The following is a 17,748-nucleotide window of genomic DNA, read 5'->3' on the forward strand; positions in this document are numbered from 1 at the left end:
GGCAGTGCAAGCAAATGGGCATGGATAACTGACATAATGCATATTCAAGGTAAAACGTCAACTTGTGGTGAAAGTAGATTGTAGAATGTTGTTAACGTTGCATTTGACAACTCCTCAAACTTCTTTCAGACCAGTTCTGGTGCAACATAAAAGAATGTCATCCAGGAGGCTCCAATGTTGTTGACCGACGAAATATCTCGCTGATGGAACACAATACCCTCTCCCGTCCCTTCAGAAACAAGCCTTCCTCGGCACATCGGGTCTTTATTTTGGATTCATGCAAGGTCATAGCTCCAGTTCAAAAACCCAAAAGCAGCAGCAATCCAGAAATAAATGAAAAATTATTTCTCCATCAATAAGTGCTCAACACGTTCATATATATATATATATTACAATGCAAGACTTTCGAACATCTTTCTTACACAACTGCAAAAAGCAAAATATATTAAAAGTAAAAGCTTAAATTTCCTGTGGCAACCAAAAAATTGTAAAAGTTAAATGATGCGAACAGAGCAAGACCTGCAAAAAATATTTTGCTGTGCAAATTACTTCACCTGGACAAAATGAAGACGGACCGACATATTTTAAGTGATATTAGAAAACTACATCTGGCCAAGCGAGATGTCCAGTCGAACAACAAAATAACCTTTTTGAAAACACTAACATTCTAGTGAGACATGAATCGAGTTACATTTGATGGCACTCACACTTTCAATAAAATTCTCAATGAAGATATCCTTTTTAAAAAAAGGAAAAAAAAGCATTAAAATGTAATGCACCGATATCCACAATGTCCACAGGATTAAAAATAAAATAAAAAAGCACCCGATGGACGACAAGCAAGTCATGCGATACGGGTCAAAACTTTGGCATTGCCTTTGATAACAAAATTTAGCCATTCACCAAGATTCCCCATTATTTTGCAAGTAAAAATGGAGGTACAGCATACAGTCACATAAAAAATATTGCAGAAAACAAATACATGTCGACTGTAGATGTTAACAGTTTGAACACCCAAGGAAAGACTTCATCGTCAAAATCACCAGAGCACCCTGATGTAAGTTAAGGCTGTCATTGTGATGGTGATGTTCTTTCGATTACATATCATGATGGGGGAATGGGATAGTTCCTCACAGGCCACAAGCCATATTTAGGAGTTTGGAAGCAGAAATGAAAAAGAAAAGGAAAATAATGGAAATATTGCTACGAAAAAGAACATTGATGCAGCTCAGGATTAGGGTGACAAGTTCCAGAAAGAGAAGATAGATTAGTCAAAAGGGGATGGTGGAATTGGAGAGACGGGAGCAGAAAACTTTGGATGTTTCTAGATCACCAATAACGAGAAGATATCACGCCGAGGGTTCAGAGGGTGATGCCCGCGTCCTTGTACACCTGAAAAACTTTTTCAATTGCATTGACATAAGCTGCAGTGCGCAGGTCCAGGCCCAGGTTGTATTTCATGGCAACTCGCATTATTTGCTATGGGTAGGAAAATAGTAATAATTAAAAAAAATAAAAATAAAAAGATTACAAAGCAAGAGATATGTTGATCAACTAGTTATATTTTACACATGGTACATCATTATCTTCACTCCAAAATACAAGATCAGGGAAACTTTTGCTTTGACATAACTAAACATCCAGACTGAAGTATTGTGTGGTTATTAGAACACAGTCGCCATTCCTGAAGAAGAAAAAAAAATTTTTTTGGGTATTTTCATTGCACTTGAAAGTCGTATAAACAACGACCCATAATTTTTGGTCTTCAGGTATTCCCTCAAGCCAGAGAGGTGGTTTTGGAGCAAAAGCTTTTGTCTGACATACCTAACTTCCTGGACACCAACACATAGAATGGTGACCGAACCACGACTGAAAAGTAACTCAATGGTTTCTCCTAAAGAGATTTAAAAACAATTGTTGGCCTTACCCAAACCTATATTAATAAATGAACCAATCACAAAATAAAGTGTGAGTGATACTTACCCTGGCAGATCGCTCCATGGTGTAGGCAAGACCCGAATGCACAATGTCTTTTTCAGATGCACCCTAAGACGATTGGAGGGAAATTAAACAATATGAGGATGCAAAAGAGGCATGATGGAAGTCATCAAGGAGAAACAGCATTGAATAGGCAAAAAAAATGTGAACCAGAAAAGGAAGTGCGTGCTGGCTGAAACAAACGAGACAAAGCAGCAGTGGCAAGTGTAGCAGCAGAGGTAGTAGCGGAGGTAGTAGCGGAAGCAGCAGCAGTGGCAAGTGTAGCAGCAGAGGTAGTAGCGGAGGTAGTAGCGGAAGCAGCAGCAGCAGCAACAGGTTTGGCATTCCTACTATGAATTCAAAACCAAAACTACGGTATTAGAGAGTATTTTAATGATGCAGTGAGGGATGGGCAAGCAAGATGAGACTAGCACTGGTTAATTTTTGATCACAAGCCGGGTACTGCAGCGGGTTATTAATTTGTTGGCACAACCTGATAAGAGGTTGAGACTAGCACATCCATGTCTGGTAATAAAGGTTGGTTAAATGCCACACCACAAGGGAATGAATGGGTGTGGTACTCACGGCAATGCGAGCCTGGAACTCCCCAGAGGGTACTATGGGAATCTGTCCACCATGTTTGCCAAACTTACGCTCCAGGCTTTCTTGCACCGAGCCTGCCACAGGAATGGAATCATGAGTTGGATGGTGGTAGCAAGCTGCTGTGTTACCCATCACGAATTGGTGCAAAGGCCATTGATGTACCAATAACTCCTTCCTTTGAACCAATACCTCAACAAAGTACAAGGATGTTTTTTAAAGTCGTCAAAGGCAAACCTGAATTCTGCAATAAATAAATAATGTTGGTTGCCATAGTTTTATCAGCCATTTAAAGATGCACAAAATTTTTTTTAAAAAGAAAAGAAAACTGAACTAGAGGTTCCAGGGAACCTGAACTCAACTGGTCTATATCAATATGGTTAGAATATGCATAATAGAACCACAAACTATATAGTTTATATGTGCTAAAGAGGTACAGTAACGTTGAAGGTTTGATCAAATTTTGATCAGTATTTGTGACTTTTGGAGCTTGGACGTCGTCCAAACTGATGTGTATGGATCAAGTCATGTCATAGGTCACGACGAGGTCATTTTTCGGACATCATCAAAACCCGCAATATATGTGTTGAGGTTTGTTACATACTGTCTACACACCAAGTTTCAGCCTTCGAGCTACATTAGGAAGTACCAGATTGACAAAAATTTATTTTTCAATATGGCCGCCCTGCCACGCCCATTTTTGGGCGTGCAATGCCCAAATGCAATCCCAAACTAGTTTATGTCTTAAAGAGGCTGCATAACAAGTTTCATCAAATTTAATCAATATTTGTGATTTTTAGAGCGTAGACGTCGAATTGTTTTCAGACGACAGACAGACAGACAGACAGACACTGGGTGTCGACAAAAACTCAGCTGGACATAGTCCAGTTGAGTTAAAAAGAAGAGGTAAGTTGTTGTACTCTCAGTTTCTGATTAAATGACATTTACATTGGTTTGACCTTAAAACCTTTCAAAAGGAATGAAATGCACACAAAAAGGTAATTATGCTGCCTATCCAAACCCATTTGGACCAGGTGCCATGTCCACCAGAGCCACTGAAGGTGGGGTCTTAGTCTGTGAAAAAGGGAAATAATTATGGAAGTGATCGAAGCCAATACTAATGAAGCGCAACAACAGTCAGTTGGAGACTGAAGGCCAAAACTAGGAGAGCAGTTCACTTTCACAGAATCCACCTTTGAGGTCACGGTGTTTGTGCGATGTTGTTTTTGCTGTAAAAACTGCCTGTGTTAGTGCAGCGATAGATAAATTTGTGCAAAATAATTGTTTGTATTATGATTGGTGTAAATCATGACAACACAGCAACTCAGGTACAGTCATTATCCTCAGTTGACTTCCGCTTCCGGTCTTGCCGGCGAGGTTTCGTTTATTCGCAGCTCTCCATCAAAATCGAAGTTAAGTAATAAATTGTTCCCATTTGTATTTTCGTTATAACTGTATTTATTTTATGGTGTGTGTACGTATATTGTGTCCCGAGGAAGATTTTGGGTGCAAATCTCTCATACCTGTATAGAAAATCGTGTTAATTCATGTCGTATATTTTGAGGCCTTGCACAGTGTACAACCTTGAGGCTTTGTTTTTCTCTCAGCGGTCCGTTGTTTGTGCTCCAATACCTTTCGTTCTCTGCTTTTCCCAGTCTTTTCACCCCATAGCCTACTTGCTTGTGTAAATCTCAACTCAAAAAAAAAAACAAAGAAAAAACATTTCCTTCTCTGTTCTTAGTCATTGTTCTCATTCGTTTATTCGTTCTTATTCGTTAGTTCGTTCTTCGACCACGTGTTTCTCCCCCATTTCCCCAGATAGTTTTCACTGTTATTAACCTTCAATGTTTACACTTTCCCCTCAAGTTCTGTATTCCGTCGTATATTATAACACCTTTTTCTACTTCTTCTTCTTTAAAAGGCTGCTTTCGACTTGCTCACCAAATCTATTCATCCCCAAAAAAAATTCCATCTCTTATAGTGCCTTTTTTCTACATTCCCTAAACTCTCCTGCACTCCATCCTCCATCCAGCGTCCTTAAATGTATTTTTGACTCGAAGGTCACAAGAAACTCATTTTGCAATAAATGTTCGTTTCCCATTAATCGTACACTTTCTAAAATCCAATCTCACCCCTCCCCTCCAAATCTTCCCCATCACCCCTCCCCTCCAAATCTTCCCCATCACCCATCCCTTTCAAATCTTCCCCCTTTCCCATCCCCTCCTAATCCTCCACATCACCTATCCCTTTCAAATCTCCCACCTTGCCCCCTCCCTCCTAAACTACCCCCTCACCCCTCCCCTCCAAGACTCCCCATCGCCCCTCCCAGACTCCTCCCTCACCCCTCCCCTCCAAATCTCCCCCATATCCCATCCCTTTCAAATCCCTCCCCTCGCCCCTCCCCTTCAAATCTCCCCACCCTCATTTCTTCTCAATTTCCCCCCTCTCACTCCCCCTCCTCAAAGCGTCCTCCCCGCTTCTTCCGCCTTCCAACTCTCACCTCCATCTCCCCCAACCTTCTGCCTCGCTCTTCCCCCTCCTCAAATAACACCTCATTGTGCCTCACCCAATCATCAAACCTTTTGTCCGCCCCATCCTTCCCTTTCTCCGAGCTATTCTGAAATATCTGACACACCTTCAACAGCTCTCCCTACCTCTTCCACCGCTTCCACATCTTACCGTACCCCTCCTCCCCCCTGTTCTGTATCCGATGCTCCCCCTTCCTCTTCATTAACAGTATGGACCTCAAACATCCGGGGCCTTCGTTCAAACTTAACTGATCTCTCCATACAGGTTGCTTCTGTCAAACCAGACGTGATCTGCTTAACAGAAACTTTCCTCCTTCATGATGTCTCTGATTCCTTAGTATCTCTCCCGGTTACTCCCTCCTCGGGTATGATAGACCTGAGCCTCGTCCTGGAGGTGGGGTTGCTATCTTTATCAAAAACTCTCTTCCTCACTCGCCCTGCACTGCACTCTCTCCACCTCACCCCCAGGAATACCTCTGGCTACGGCTTCCCCTTCCCTCCCACCTCTTGTTCATATGTGTGTTGTACCGTCCAATAAACAGTGATGACTCCATCTACATCTCGCTGTCTGATAATATGGACCAACTTCTATCGACTCATCCCAACTCTCTTCCTCATATGTGGTGATTTCAATTGTCACCATGCCAGTTGGCTGGGTGTGGGTACCTCTCTCACCATCCATGGCTCCTCAGCAAAGGACTTCTGCGACTCACTGGGACTGACACAATCTGTCAATTCCCGACCCGGATCTCAGTCAACGGAGCATCTTCTCTTCTGGACTTGGTTATGACTAACTTCCCTGAAAATGTCTGCTGCTCTTCTTCTGCTCCAATCGGATCATCTGATCATGTGCTTGTTAAAGTGGACATCTCTCTGACCATTCTCAGGTAGCCTGCTCAGTGTCGACGAGTCTGGCATTTCACTCAGACCAACTGGCATGGTCTTCAAGCAGCCATCAATCATCTGGACTGGTCTCCCATCTCTATCCCCTCTGACATCAACTCATCCTGGGAATTCTTCCAAAGTAAATTGCTCTCTCTCATGCACAGATTTATCCCATCTCGTCTTCAGTTGTCATACCCTTCCTCCCGTCCATGGTACACGGAATCTTGTGGTGAGGCTGTTGCCCAGAAACAACTTGCCGTCGTCTCCTGGAAAGCAAATCCAACGGAAGGAAATCTCATTTCCTTTCACAAATCCCGAAACAAGTGTGTGTCCACCCTCAGGAGAGCCAGGAAACAATATCTCTCCGTTCTCAAGACCGAACTCTCTTATCTGTCTCCCTCTTCCAAATCCTGGTGGCGTCTGGTCAAATCTATTTCTGGTGTTTGTTCCCCCTCCATCCCCTCCCTTACCTCAAACGGCTACACAGCTGACTCCGCACGTGAAAAAGCTGAATGCCTCAACTCTGTGTTTGCCTCTAAATCTTGTGTCCCAAACCCATCCCTCTCTGTACCCACCACACCCAGTCGTACCCAGCTGCTCCTGGACTCCGTGTCCTTTCCTCCTGACAAGGTGGAAAACTTTCTGTCAACCCTCGACTCTGATTCTGCAACTGGACCTGACGGCATCAGCCCACGGGTCCTAAAATCCTGTTCTTCCGCTCTTTCACTCCCTCTCTCTGTTCGCTTCACCCTCTCTTTTGCTCAAGGTCAACAGCCATCTGCTTGGAAATCAGCCAACATCACCGCTTTGCACAAAAAGGTGCAAAAACAGATACTAGCAACTACAGACCAATCAGCCTTCTCCCAATTATCAGCAAAGTCATGGAATCCATCATTGCTTCGGATATGAAATCTTTCCTCTTCTCCAATGGCTTGATCTCTGATCATCAATTTGGTTTCAGACCAGGTCACTCTACTCTGGACATGCTGCTTCTGCTGTCTCAACAATGGATGGAGGTCCTCAATGCCAAACAGGAAATTAGAGCTGTCTCCCTCGACATATCACGTGCCTTCGATACGGTCTGGCACCCCGCTCTGCTCACCAAACTCTCCTCCTTTGGTATCCATGGAAATCTCCACGCATGGCTGGCGGACTTCCTCTCTAGTCGTAGTCAACGTGTGGCCCTGAATGGGTTTCTCTCATCTCCTCTTCATGTTCAGGCTGGAGTTCCCCAAGGCAGTGTTCTGGGCCCTGTGCTTTTTCTGGTCTTCATCAATGATCTCTCTGACTCTCTTGAAAATCCTCTCTATCTCTTTGCTGATGACTCCACTCTCTGCCGCTCCATTCCTCATCCCTCAGATCAGCAGTCTGCAGCCTCCTCACTCTCTGCAGACCTGGACAAAATCACAGACTGGGCAAACAAGTGGAACATGTCTTTCAATCCTGACAAATCTCACACTCTTACGATGTCTCTCCGAAAAGACCGACTGGACAACCCTCCCATCTACTTTCTGAATAATCCTCTCCAAGAAGCTCTGTCACTCAAGCTTTTGGGTCTCACTAGAGTCCCTCTATATAGAGAGTTGTGTCAACTCAAATTTGGACGCCATTTTGTGTCTAAGTGTGTCGGATTAGATATACATGTACATTCGCGATATGGGGTGATATATTCTAAACCTGCTAAAAAAAAATTTACTACACATATTTAGTCTTATTATTACATACAGGTGATATTTGTTTTGTCAAAAACTCAGCTATTGCCATGAAAAAGAGCTGTGTGGTGATATTAAAAGTGGTATGGCAATGCATATTACAAGCCAACACTGCATATAAGAGCTAACATTATAAAGTAAGACAAACCAATGCTGTCGTTCTCTGAATTTTAATAACTTTTAGAAAGGAGTGTGGGCATATCCAATATTTTTTAAAGGGTGCCGAGAGCAATTCCGGTGTAGGACTTCCAGCCGACATATAGTCTAACACACTTAAAACAAATTCTGTACGTGGTATTGCCATATTTCTATAGTGTACAACTTTAGTTTTATCGACATTTATATTCAATTTCCATTGTAATGATTTAACAAGCTGCAAGTCAGCTTCTGTCTCTGACATAAGGAAAACGTCATCGGCATCTAGTAAGATTGAAACGTTCATTTATTACTACACCCTTGCCCAGAACTCTGATGGATATTGCCTGATCGATTAATATGTTTCATAGCTGGCGACTTAATTAAACTTAATCTAAAGGTGGTTTTTTTTATAGCTGGCGACTTAATTAACACTTAATTTTCGACTGCGCCAGCCGTAATTAAACAGAGAAAAAACTTTTAAAAATACCTGCAGTGTTCACGGTTCGTCGAGTCGAACAGATATGGAAAAGCACAGATAAGACGTCGTATTCACCATAACTTGTTTAATTTCACCAGGAACACGATGAGGCCAACACAGTAAACATTCAGTACAAAACTTGGTTCATACATTCAGTACAGAACATGATTCATACATTCAGACCGTAAGAAAACTCTGCCCGTAATACAACACTCTGACCAGACCAACACTTCATCCCACTACGTTCACTCCTCACAAGTAAAACTCATCACTACTCCGTTCACTCCTCACAAGTGAGCATCCCCCTCACAAGACGCATGAGCACTGTACAAAGCAAACAATAACTCGTCAAATTTTGGACGTATGGATGGCTGCACAACCCGCAAAAAATTGAGCAGGTCCCCCCCCTAAAATTGCTTTTATGATTGCCGATTAGGCTAAAGATTTTAAACCAAAAAAATAACTTGCCTCGGAATAAGTTTTGAATGGACGGACAGACAACTGAAAACAAAACGGACCATGGGTTTCCCACCCCTATAAAATCAAAATTAATTCCCTCTGAAAAAGTACAGTGACATTGCCCGCAGACTACCCAACCGCAGACCAGGCAATGTCACTGTACCGGGACATTTCATCAATCAATGACAATATGCGGACCGCTAGGACTACCCGAAAAAAATTGAGCAGGGTTCTTCCCACGGAAATGCATTTTTGGTCAGCTCCTTGAAGATTATAAACAAACACAAATCACTTCCCTTTAAAATGGTTTTCAACGGACAGACAACCAAAAAAAAACCGAGCAGATAGAATTGCTTTTGAACATCGATCATCAAGCGGCGTGGGCCTACCTGGCAGAGTCTCGAGGAGTCGATCGCTTTCCAGCTCTTTCGTCTGACTTTCGCTTCCCAAATTTGTCTTCTGACTTTATCACTTGGAAATCTATACATCTTATATTTCCCAGATTGGTTTGAACAACCAAAAGCAGAACAACCAGTCATTTTGTTTGGCAATAAACAACATTCCCGTACCAAGCTGACGTTCACGCACGGTGAAGTTAGACACAAAATGGCGCCACGAAATCACGTGACCAGAAATCTCAGGTCAGCGCATGGCGCAACTCTCTTTATACAGGGACTCTAGGTCTCACTATCTGCCATGATCTTTCCTGGGAAAACCACATTTCCAAGCTGGCCTCCAAAGCCAGTCGCCGACTGGGCATCCTCCGTCGTGCGAAGTCCTTCCTTGGCACACCTGAGCTCCTCACCACATACAAGGCTTTCATCCGCAGCTCAATGGAGTACTGCTCTCCCCTCTGGGCTGGTGCTCCTGCCTCACACCTAGCTCGTCTTCACGCTGTTGAAACCAAAGTGTTCAGAATTATTGGAATCTCCCGCGATGACGCTATCTCCGAGGGCCTTTCGCTTAATCACCGCAGGCAGGTTGGTGGTCTTTCCGTCTTGTACCGACTCCTCTCCGGCCTTGCTCCCCCAGCTCTCTCTGGGCTCTGTCCCCCAAATATTCCTGCAGGTCGCACAAGATCTGCCTGCAACCCTCTTATGGTTAAACTGCTAAAATCAAGACTCTCTGCTCACTTTCACTCCTTCATTACTCTTTTCTCCCGCCTCTGGAACAAACTCCTTCACTCTCTTCAATCCCACTCCTTCCTCCAGGTCTTTAAAACGGCTGTTCACCACCATCTCTTATCTTCCCCAATCCAAAACCTTGATCTTTTCTACCCCCGCTAATTTCACCCCAATTCCTCTTTTTTGAGGTGACTTTTGACGTCTTTCCTGGAAGTCCTTGGTGTCCTTGCGTTTTATACCTATCCTGCCTCCCCCCAGGCCCTCTCCCTCCAAAAACATCTCCCGATGTCCCTACTCTCAAATGTTGTGTTTGTGTGCTTCCTCCCCTTCTCGCCCCATCTTGTCGACCGCTCCCCTTTTTATATACTTTGTTGGCTTGTTTGTTTGATTTGTTTGTTTGATTAATTAGCTTTTTCACAAGCCTCGACTCTGTATACAAAAAAAAAAAAAAAAAAAAGCTCCAAGGCTACTCTGTAGCTCTTACCCAAAACAAAGCATTCTTCCAAACGGGTAAGGAAACTACTTTTATATCCTGGTCGATAAGTGGCTTTAAACAGTCGCCACCAGAGGTGAGAGAAATGGTTGACATTGAATTTGTATATCTGCCAAAATTGGTTCTAAGACTTGTAAATATGCAGCAGGTTGAAGCGCCTAACTGAACTAATTCACGCTAATTAAAAAATATATATGGAATTATCGAGAGAAAATTGTGCAACAAAATATTTCATTCATATGTAGCCAAGAGAACAGTGACGTTAACCAGAGACAAAAACGGAGAGCTTTTCCCAAAGGAATTTATTGCCTCTGAGGATTCACAGATAAGACGCCACCTTCCGCTACATCGATATATATAAAACACTGTGTGTGTGTGAGTGTGTGTGTGTGTGTGTGTGTGTTGTTACCGATAGACTCCGAAACGGAGAGGCTCACGTGCTTGATATTTGGCATAGACATGGCCATTGAGCCTGGGACGAACATGGCCGAGACCATATTTGACGAGATCCATATTTTTTATTCATATTTACCTCAGCGCATTTCAGCGAAGTACCCGCTAATCTCAGCCAGTGCCAGAACAGCTCGCTGATTCGCTCAGAGCGATCACGTGATGTTCCATCCCGTCACACGTTTGCACGTAATTCAGGGCGAAAAGCAATTACGTTTTTTCACCTTTATGCGATCGTGTTTTGTGTCGATTTTGTGCGATATGATTTAAATTTTAATTCATATTTCGTGTTTACGAATTCGAATATGAAGGATTTCCCCTTTCGATTTCGAATACGAGCTTGAGTCGAGAGGGCGAATGTACGGGTTGGGAATGTACGGGTCTCCCTTCCCCCGCCCGGCAACACCGGTACTGGAGGGCGTGGGTCACAGGATCGGTGAGTCTCCAAAATCCGCTTCGTGCTCTTGCGAAGATGCAGGACGATGTCGTGATTGTTGTGCTGCTCTCCGACCATGAGAACTGCAACGTCATTGTTGACTGGCCCTCCCCTTCCCTCCCCTTCCCCCTCCCCCATCCATCCATCCCCCTCCCTTCCCCCTCCGTCCTCCCCCTCCCTCCCCCCTTTTCCCCCTCCCCCTCCCCCCTCCCCTTTCCCCCTCCCCCCCCCCTCAAAATAGTTAGATAAGAACATTATATAGTTAGGAATATTTTGTACATATTTTCCTGTCACTCAAGCAATTATCGGTTCACTAGCGTTCGAGAGAAAAGTCTTAGTAAATTTGACTAGTTTCCTCATTGATTATTTTCCACATGTTTTCCTGTCATTCAAGCAATTATCGGTTTACTAGCGTTCGAGAGAAAAGTATAGGTAAATTTGACTAGTTTCCTCATTGAATCTTGAAATGTTATAACGTTGTGAAATCATGATATTTACGAATCTAATATATTTCACAGTCGACCCTGATTTACTACACGTGATGGTGTTGATTGGTTTTGTGTGGCATGGGGAATATGTTTCATTCTGGCCTGGCACCAGGTTCGCCCGAAGATTCGCCTGATGTGAATACAACATTATTAATTTTGTTCCATTTGTGGATTGTATTAAGTCTTAGAGTGTCTTTTTATTTCTTACAGGTGCTGACCCCTGGCGTATAAAGATGGGACCTGTGGCTGTGATAGCTGGTAAAGGAAACAAACGCAAACTCTCTTCTAGTGTAAGTGACTATTCAAAATGTATCGTCTGCCAAAGTACAACAGATGATCAGGGACCTCTGTATAACCTGACGAAGAGAGGGTTCACAACATTCAAGAACGCGGTGGAAATAAGGAAGGATGACGTTTACAGCAGAGTGTGGGACGATCTGCAGAATCAGGACCAATTTCTTTCAAAAGGACCAATGTGTCACGAAAAATGCCGCAGTAGTTACACCCTCAAACGGACTTTGGACAATCTAGTATCCGCCAAATGGTTTAAAGCCGAGCAAGGAGAAACATCAGGTGAACGGGAGGGCAGGAGGAGTTTAACGGACTTTAAGGCAGTGTGTTTCCTGTGTGAAAGGGAACGCGATTCCAAAGGCGATAGGACATTAACTTTAGTCAGCACAGTTGACAGGCAGAAGTCAATCCATGATAAGGCAAAGGTGTTGAGGGATGAGGCGGTCCTTTTGAAAATTGAAGGCCATGGTGATTATTGTCTTGACCTCATAGCTAACGATTTCCGCTATCACTTGAGGTGTATGAACAATTTTATGAACAGACGATGTAAAGCTTCGGAACAGACATGTGACAGTAAAGGTGTCACTGAATATGACAAAGGCTTCCAAATGCTTGTTTCAGAAATTTCACCTGGACTTCTTATTAACAAGCATGTCTACCACCTTGGCCAGCTGACCAATAGATTTACGGAACTTCTCTCACAACAGGATGTAGTCAGTAAGAAACCCTACAGAACTGATAGGTTGAAAAAGCGATTGTTGAAGCACTTTGAGTCTGACATTCAGGTCATCACATTGAAGGGTAGAGATACGTTAATATGTGCATCTTCTTTGACCGTCAAAGAGCTCTGTGATGAAGTAGTCTCTCTGCAGACTGAATTAGATGAGTGTGAGCTTCTTCCAGATGACGAGGAAGAGGAGGTACTGCTCACAAATGTGTCAAACAGTTCATACCGCGTGGCAAAACACTTGAGAGCTGAAGTGAAAAAATTCGGAAAGGTAGGGTGTGCAATCCCAGTCAGTGATGAAATTGAAATATCATATGAAGGTGCCTCTAGTCAAGTCCCGGTCGACTTGTACAATCACTTGGCATGGTTACTAACAGAGGGAGATGAGTGTCTCGGTGAAGATGGCAAAGTCGAGCTTACCAAAGATGATGAAGAGAAGGTACTGAATTTGGCACAGGACATTGTAGGATGTCTTAGCAGGCAGCCACTTCCCAAACACATCGGTGTTGCTCTACATATTCTGAAGCAAACACGTAGTAAAAACCTTGTGACAATGATTAACAAATTTGGACACTGCATCAGTTATCCCACTGCTCAGCGACATCACAACAGCCGCCAATGATGTTTCTGAACGAGAAGAAAGGGAAGGGTTGTTCATTCCAACAAACATCACACCAGGACACTTTACCCACTACGCATTGGATAACTTAAACTTCCATTCAGAGACACAAGATGGTGGTAGTTTTGATGCTACAACAAATATAATTTATCAGTACACATTTGAGGGAGAAGGAAGTGGGGAGGTAGTGGGGGCAGTGCCCCTTAAGAAAACCAGGAAACTGACTATCAGTGAACCAGACAAATTCGTTCCAGTAAGTAGTAAACTGACACTGAAGGACAGAAGACAGGCTAGGTCATTACGTGATATTGAACTTCCTCATGATGACAAGGGGGAAGCCTGCTTTCTAGCTGACAAGAACATCGTTTGGTTCCTACTGAGGATGTATCCAACACAGTTGACGGGTGAAAACGACAAGGACACTGGTAGCCTGACATGGAGCAGCTTCTTTGAATACAGTTCTGGGCAACATACAGAGAAAACAAAGATTGGTTATGGACCATTGCTTCCACAAAACCCAACCAACGCAGATGTAGTCCAGACCTCATTGGACTACTTTGTCTCCTTGAGTCTTAAGATGGGTTAGGCTAAGACGGTGGTGACTTATGACCAGGCGATATATGCCATAGTAAAGGGGTTGTTTAGGAAGGAATCGGAAAAGTACAAAGATGTTATTGTTCGACTTGGATGATTCCATATTGCCCAGAACCTCTTGGGATCTATTGGATTTTTCATAATGGAGAGTGGCATAGAGGACATTCTGGTTTCTAGTGATATCTGTGGTCGAGGTACAGCCAATAAAGTCATGGCAGGAAAAGATTTATTATAAGATGGTCCGTTATCATTCATGGTTGAGTGAGGCATTGTTCATGCTGAAGTGGGAGGCATTTGAGAAATGGCTGTTGTTCGAGAAGACTGAGGAGACACTTTCTTTGCTTTCGTCTCTGCTTGAAAGTCTTAGAAATGCCTTTGACAGGAAAGAGAAGGACGAATTTGCTGCACTCATGAAGGAAGTCATGAAATGCCGAGAGTCACTGGAGTCGCTCTGGGGAGATTTTGAGAAGGGATTAGGAGTGACAGCCCATCTTTGGAGCATGTACATAGACATGGTGCTTATCCTAAGGCGTTACATCCATGCTGAGAGAGCTGGGCTGTGGCAACAGCACTTACAAGAGGTACAGAATATGCTACCCTATACCATTGCTTCCGACCCTAGTAAGTACATGTCCTGCCTTCCGATCTATCTCAGTGAGATGCAAAAGCTTCCAGAAACAGCACCAGAAGTGCACGAGGAGTTTGCAGCTGGCAAATTCACAGTTCACCAGACTGCAGGAGACTTTAATGGTGTGTGGACAGACCTTGCCCTTGAACAGACCTACAATATGGAAGGCAAAACAAGCCTCTTTAAGGGTACTAGGGCATGCCCGTACTATATATATATCTAAAATTATATCCCCCCCCTCTATTTACATGAAATGGTTTGGTCCATTCGCAAAGCCAAAGCGAACGGCTTGCGAGTACGGTAGAACCCCCCCCCCCCCTCTATTTACATGAAATGGTTTGGTCCATTCGCAAAGCCAAAGCGAACGGCGAACGGCTAAATCGCCATAGCTCGGTAGCTCGCTGCTCTCTGATTGGTCGAATCGTTTTTTGGACATAGCTCGGTAACTACTTGTCCGATTAATTTCAAACCTTGAAAAGGCACATCCTCGGGTCCCCAGCAATATACCTGGCAAGTTTCAAGTATATCGGACCGGTAGTTGTCGAGAAACAGCGGTCGCATACACACAGAGATTACTGGAATTATAGATAGACTAGGGCATGCCCGTACTATATATATATCTAAAATTATATCCCCCCCCCTATTTACATGAAATGGTTTGGTCCAAAGCGAACGGCTTGCGAGTGGTGACAATCCCCCCCCTCTATTTACATGCAATGGTTCGGTCCAAAGCGAACGGCTTCCGGAGTTTGGTAAAGAAATCGCCATCGCGTACACAAACGCGCAGGAAAGCGAATGAATCGCAAATTCGTTTTTATTAGTTGTAAAACATAATGCCCAATTATTCAATTAGCGCCAACGTATTTTGGCTTTTTGCAATTTAATCGCAAGGAAAAGTAGAAAGAGAAGAGGGAAAAAAAGAAAAGCCTTGCCTTGCTGCAAACAGCTGCTGCAAACAACAACAACATGGAAGGCTGCACTGTCCGGAAGTTGGCATATCGCAGTTACGATTATTTTAGTGTTAATGGCCAATTATTCAATTAGCGCCAACGTATTTTGGCTGTTTGCAATTTAATCGCAAGGAAAAGTAGAAAGAGAAGAGGGAAAAAAAGAAAAGCCTTGCATTAACGCATTAACGCTTGCATTGCATTAACGGTTCGGCACACGTGATAGCTCGCTGCTCTCTGATTGGTTGAAGCGTTTTTTGGACATAGCTCGGTAGGTACTTGTCCGATTAATTTCAAACCTTGAAAAGGCACATCCTCGGGTCCCCAGCAATATACCTGGCAAGTTTCAAGTATATCGGACCCGTGGTTGTCGAGAAACAGCGGTCACAGACAAACACACAGACACACAGACACACAGACACACAGACACACAGACAGACACACAGAGATTACTGGAATTATAGATAGATAACACAGTCTGAATCAGCACGAGAAAAGTACATCAAGGCTCTACCGTTCATGACCTCTGTCTCTGAAAGTGTAAAACAGATGGCACACATGGCCTCGCCACAATCTGACCACCACGAGAAGCTGAGGAAAGACGACATGGAAGCCGTGTTGCAGATCAAACGGACCATGGAAGAGAAGATGCAAAACCCATTCGATCCTTCACTTGCGACAGATAAACTAATGAACATATCCACAGGTCAGATTCTTGCAGCAACTACCCTGGTAGATGCCAAACGTCTAGGCTTGGAGGCAATGGATGCTGCCACGACGACGAATGCAGACAAGATTGTCCAACCGAAGATAGAAACATTCGCCACGCATCTGAAGAAAAGTAAGAAAAAGATGGACACTGTGAAAGAAGTCATCAGAGAGGAGAGTGCAGTGACAAGGGCACTTTGTTTCGCACAGGACCTGAGTGATGAGGCACGGACTGAGGCATTTAGTTACGAATGGCTAGAGTACCCTCCCTCGTTGTTTGAGCCAGAGAAGAATGGATTTTCCATGCGCAAAGGTTGCAAATCCAACTATCTATCCACTCTACAGGCAGAGGTTGCCGAGTCATGGGAACCGTTAAAAGAGTTGCCTCCTTCTGCATCTGATGCAGTTTATGTAGTCGATGCAATGGCATTCATCCAGCGGTTCAACACACTTGGTTCGAGTACATTTGACCAACTTCAGGAAAGGTACAGGAACAAACTCTTGAACATGAAACCCAGACATTGCACTGAAGTGCATTTCGTGGGCGATCAATATGATTTTGGGTTAAAGAGTCAAAAAGGGGATGAAGGCCAGAGACGGGAGTCAAATACCAACTTGCCAGAGTTTGTTCCAGCGGACATCATGAAAATCCCTGATTGGAACACATTCCTGTCAAACCCTTGTAACAAGACCAATCTGCTGTCGTATCTTGCTTCACGTTGGTCCCAGGAGTCATCCTGGGCTGATGGCTTCTGCCTGGTCCTTGGGGTCAACGCCCAGGCAACTCGTGTGACGCAGACGGAACATACCAATGTTGATGAGCTGTACTGCCCTAACCACGAGGAGGCGGACACCAGAATCTTTGCTCACATTGCTAGCTGTGACAACAGCGTAGTTGTCATTCAGGCTACAGATACAGATATCATCGTCTTGTCAATGTATCATTTCCCTCGGTTGACAAACGTTGTTGAGTTATGGGTGGAAAAGGATGATCTGTTCCTCCCCATCCATGAGTTGGTGAATGGGTTGGCCAAAGCAGTTGGAAAGGACGTATTGGCACTCACAGACACACTGCTCATCTCCTACATTCTGTCAGGTTGTGATTCGGTGAGCTATCCTTTCAAACGGGGTAAGAAGTGAGCAGTGAAAGTCGCACTCCAGCATGTTGACAAACAGCCAGCGTTGTCCAATTTCATCCGACATGAATCCGGACCTTCTGCACATGATCAGGTGATAACTGAAGCACGAAGCTTCTTTTGTGATCTCTACGGCAAGCCAGGGTATTCATCCCTGGATAAGCTCCGCGCCCACTTGTTTGCATCTGGCAAACTAGATCTGCGCTCCCTTCCTCCAACAGAAGATGCTTTTCACTTCCACGTTCTCAGGAGCCTTTGTCAGATCAGCTTATACAAGCAAGCTTCACTCAGCAATCCAGTGCTTCTTCCACCTGAAGAGTATGGCAGGAT

General features: G+C 44.0%; 1 protein-coding gene across 2 annotated transcripts in view; it reads right to left on the bottom strand.

The window, feature by feature from the left end:
* Positions 1-248: 248 nt before the first annotated feature.
* Positions 249-17,748, bottom strand: part of LOC137424717 (glutamate dehydrogenase, mitochondrial) — a 64,609-nt gene continuing 47,109 nt past the window's right edge. The window contains exons 11-13 of one of the 2 annotated variants that reach the window (XM_068112459.2): positions 2,563-2,654; positions 1,984-2,046; positions 249-1,479 (exon numbers count right to left, since the gene is read on the bottom strand). In XM_068112459.2, the coding sequence (XP_067968560.2) occupies positions 1,363-1,479; positions 1,984-2,046; positions 2,563-2,654 (272 nt within the window). In that variant the 3' untranslated portion in view covers positions 249-1,362. The remainder of the gene's footprint in view (positions 1,480-1,983; positions 2,047-2,562; positions 2,655-17,748) is intronic. The other variant, XM_068112460.2, reaches the window with a different exon arrangement.

The sequence above is a fragment of the Myxine glutinosa genome, chromosome 4, assembly GCF_964187855.1.
Source record: "Myxine glutinosa chromosome 4, kmMyxGlut1.1, whole genome shotgun sequence".
In the NCBI taxonomy this organism is placed as follows: Eukaryota; Metazoa; Chordata; class Myxini; order Myxiniformes; family Myxinidae; genus Myxine; species Myxine glutinosa.